This window comes from Sinocyclocheilus grahami, unplaced genomic scaffold (assembly GCF_001515645.1).
Source record: "Sinocyclocheilus grahami isolate Dianchi unplaced genomic scaffold, SAMN03320097.WGS_v1.1 scaffold163.1, whole genome shotgun sequence".
Taxonomy (NCBI): Eukaryota; Metazoa; Chordata; class Actinopteri; order Cypriniformes; family Cyprinidae; genus Sinocyclocheilus; species Sinocyclocheilus grahami.
In genome coordinates this window covers 1213165-1215859 of record NW_015505342.1, presented here as the reverse complement: position 1 = coordinate 1215859, position 2695 = coordinate 1213165, and the positions used below count along the sequence as shown (strand labels likewise).

At 38.8% G+C, this 2695-nt stretch overlaps 1 protein-coding gene across 1 annotated transcript in view; it reads right to left on the bottom strand.

The window, feature by feature from the left end:
• nol8 (nucleolar protein 8) overlaps window positions 1-2695 on the bottom strand; it is an 8751-nt gene that overhangs the window by 5791 nt on the left and 265 nt on the right. Inside the window, 8 exon segments of the mRNA XM_016282652.1 lie at window positions 7-278; window positions 280-525; window positions 527-1257; window positions 1421-1504; window positions 1591-1726; window positions 1806-1884; window positions 1966-2028; window positions 2180-2327. Coding sequence (XP_016138138.1) covers window positions 7-278; window positions 280-525; window positions 527-1257; window positions 1421-1504; window positions 1591-1726; window positions 1806-1884; window positions 1966-2028; window positions 2180-2300 — 1732 coding nt within the window. The 5' untranslated portion in view covers window positions 2301-2327.

The window sequence follows — 2695 nt, the reverse complement described above, 5'->3', positions numbered from 1 at the left end:
AGTCACCGCTGGAGGATCTAGAGGTCTTCGTCTGATTGGGTTTGTTTGGGGTGTATGAGTTATTAGACCTAACAGTCCTTAGTTTGGCTTCAGTGATGGTTCTTAACGATTGTGACGCTGAAGATGCTTTAGAAGTGAAGACATCTTCATTACCACTGCTTTCTGATTCTTCACTAGAAGAATCATCTTCTGAGCTGGATGCTTTATTCTCCAGTTTTTTTTAGGTTGATTTTACCTTTAAAGTGGACCTTACCCGTTGAGATGGACTGTTTGAAGATGCTTTTTTCTTTCAATTTCAGGTCTTGTTTAGGAGATTCACAGTTTATACTTTGGGCAACTCTTTTCAGGCTGGGCTCTGGACCTCCAAAGAGATCCTTTGTTCCAATGAAAGCAGGAAGAGATACAGTGTTTACCTGATTCTTCTTCTTCTTCTTTTCTTTCTCAGAGGTGGCGTCTCCACGAAGCGAGGCGAGAATATCTTCTGGGTTATTGCCTGTTCTTTTGGATGGAGCACTTGGGGTCTTCTTTGGTTTCTTCGACACTTTCATCATCTGAAATCACCTCTGCTTTTTTAGCTAGCTGCTCCAAGTCTGCTAGGGAAAGATCTAAACTGTAGCAGTTCCCCATCATTGCTTCATAATCAGAATCTACGCTAACATCATCATCACTAGCTGGTGTAGATTCACCTTGTGTTTTCTGGGTCTTTCTCTGGGTGAGTATTTCATCTGTGTCTGTAGAATCGTATTCCTCGTCTTTTGATGAAGTTAGTAGGGACTCTTGTTCCACTCCACCCCAGAAAACATTAGACTTGACAATAAAATCATCTCCAACCACCTCTAGGTTGTCGTCGTCATCCTCTGTGGAGGTTTGTTTTGGGTTCCTCAAAAGTTCCTGAGCAACCAACATTCTGATTTCGTCTTCAGAGTCGGCGTCGTTGTCCAAAACACAAACAGATTTTAGTTTTCCCGTCTTTGTAGCGGAGAGTCCGTTTTGTTGGATCGCCACATTGGTTTTGTTTTCAATGGCAGCCGCATTATTTGCATTTCTTTGAGCCAAATTACTAAGAAACAAACTCAAGTCTATTTTGGATCTTTTGGGACACGGTTTCTGCTTGGGAAACTCTCCTCTCCTTTTCTTACTGATTTCATCGGTTCCACCTTCAAGCTCCCATGTCAGCTTGGACACTGATGTGACGTCATCTGCAGCCTCCAGTCTCTTGATGTTGTGGCAGTGTTTGGATGGATCATACTTGAAGACGTATTCAAGATTTAAGGGTAGATAGTGAATTACACTGAAAGCATGATGATTTTACTCTTCATAATGATCCCTCATATACAAATTTGAAATGGCACTTCACTACAAAAAAACAACGTCAGCAGACAAGAAAGGGTGAAGATGACAAATGCACGGAAAGTGATATCTTGTTCTTTCCTTTATACTTCAGGTTCAGGACAGGAAGTACCCTCCCAAATTTACTCACGACCCAATTCTGGAAGAGTGGATAAACACAAAATCAATGTTAAATCAGCATCTGGCCATTTTTACAACTGGACAAATATTATTAGCAAAAGAAAATCACAGACACGTACCTTCTGTTCCTGGAATGGCAGCTTTCATGTGGAAATTCTCAACGCCGGCAACTTTAAGTGAGTCCACAAATTTCTCCTGAGGGATGGTCTTTGGGGTCTTGGTCTTTTCAACCAGTTGCTGTCGTTCCTCAGCAAGTCTTAAAAAACATATAAAGAATCAGTATATATAGCAACCAACAGTTTAACCAATATTTACTGGTTGAAGAAAGTTTTTACCTATGTAGAAAGCCTTCTTTTGTCAACTGAATAAGCAAGGTTCCACTTTTCCATGTGAATTTATTTAAGATGCCTACACCTGTATAAAAAGCGAATTGATTTACTGCATGACACGGAAACATTTTTAAGCGAGAGGGATTTATTATATAACTGTACATACATCTTTTGTATTCAGCATCTGTGATGTTTATGTTTATGTAGCCAAATGTTTTCAGAGGAGCTCCTGCAAACAGATCACAAAGATATTGCGCAAAATGTGAATAATATTGAATGGGTACCTAGTTAATGCAATAAAAATATTACATTAAAATCAGTTCAAAAATTCTGTGGCATCTAGCAGTCAGATGTCCTTTGGTTTTAAGCAGAATTCCTACCATTCTCATCTTTCCTCGTAGTGATTTCCACATCTGACACATCTCCAAATTTTCCAAATCTGACTTTGAGGTCCTTCTCAGACACTGTGTGCCCGAGACCACCGATGTACAACCGTTTCATGGCCAGATTTCATGCAATCAACCCATTCTGTGTATCATCAAAACACACATAATCTACAACTGTCACTCGACAGAGACAAAGCTGGACTCAACATTGTATAATTATTTTGGAAAAAACTCAAACATGCAGACTGCAGAGCATTCTGGGAAACAAAATAACTACAAATACGCATCTTGACTGTACAACCAGTTTTCACAAGTTACAAACAATTGTTTCTCAAGGAGTCTCCACACAATGTTATGATCCCTCTTTTATTTTTTTATAATTATAACTATTGCATATATTATGAAATAATATATATATTTTATATAATAAACACCTTGCAGAACATGAAAGAGTTATGTAACGTTAAACACAGTATAATAACGATTACCATTTGCCGTGTACACAAACTT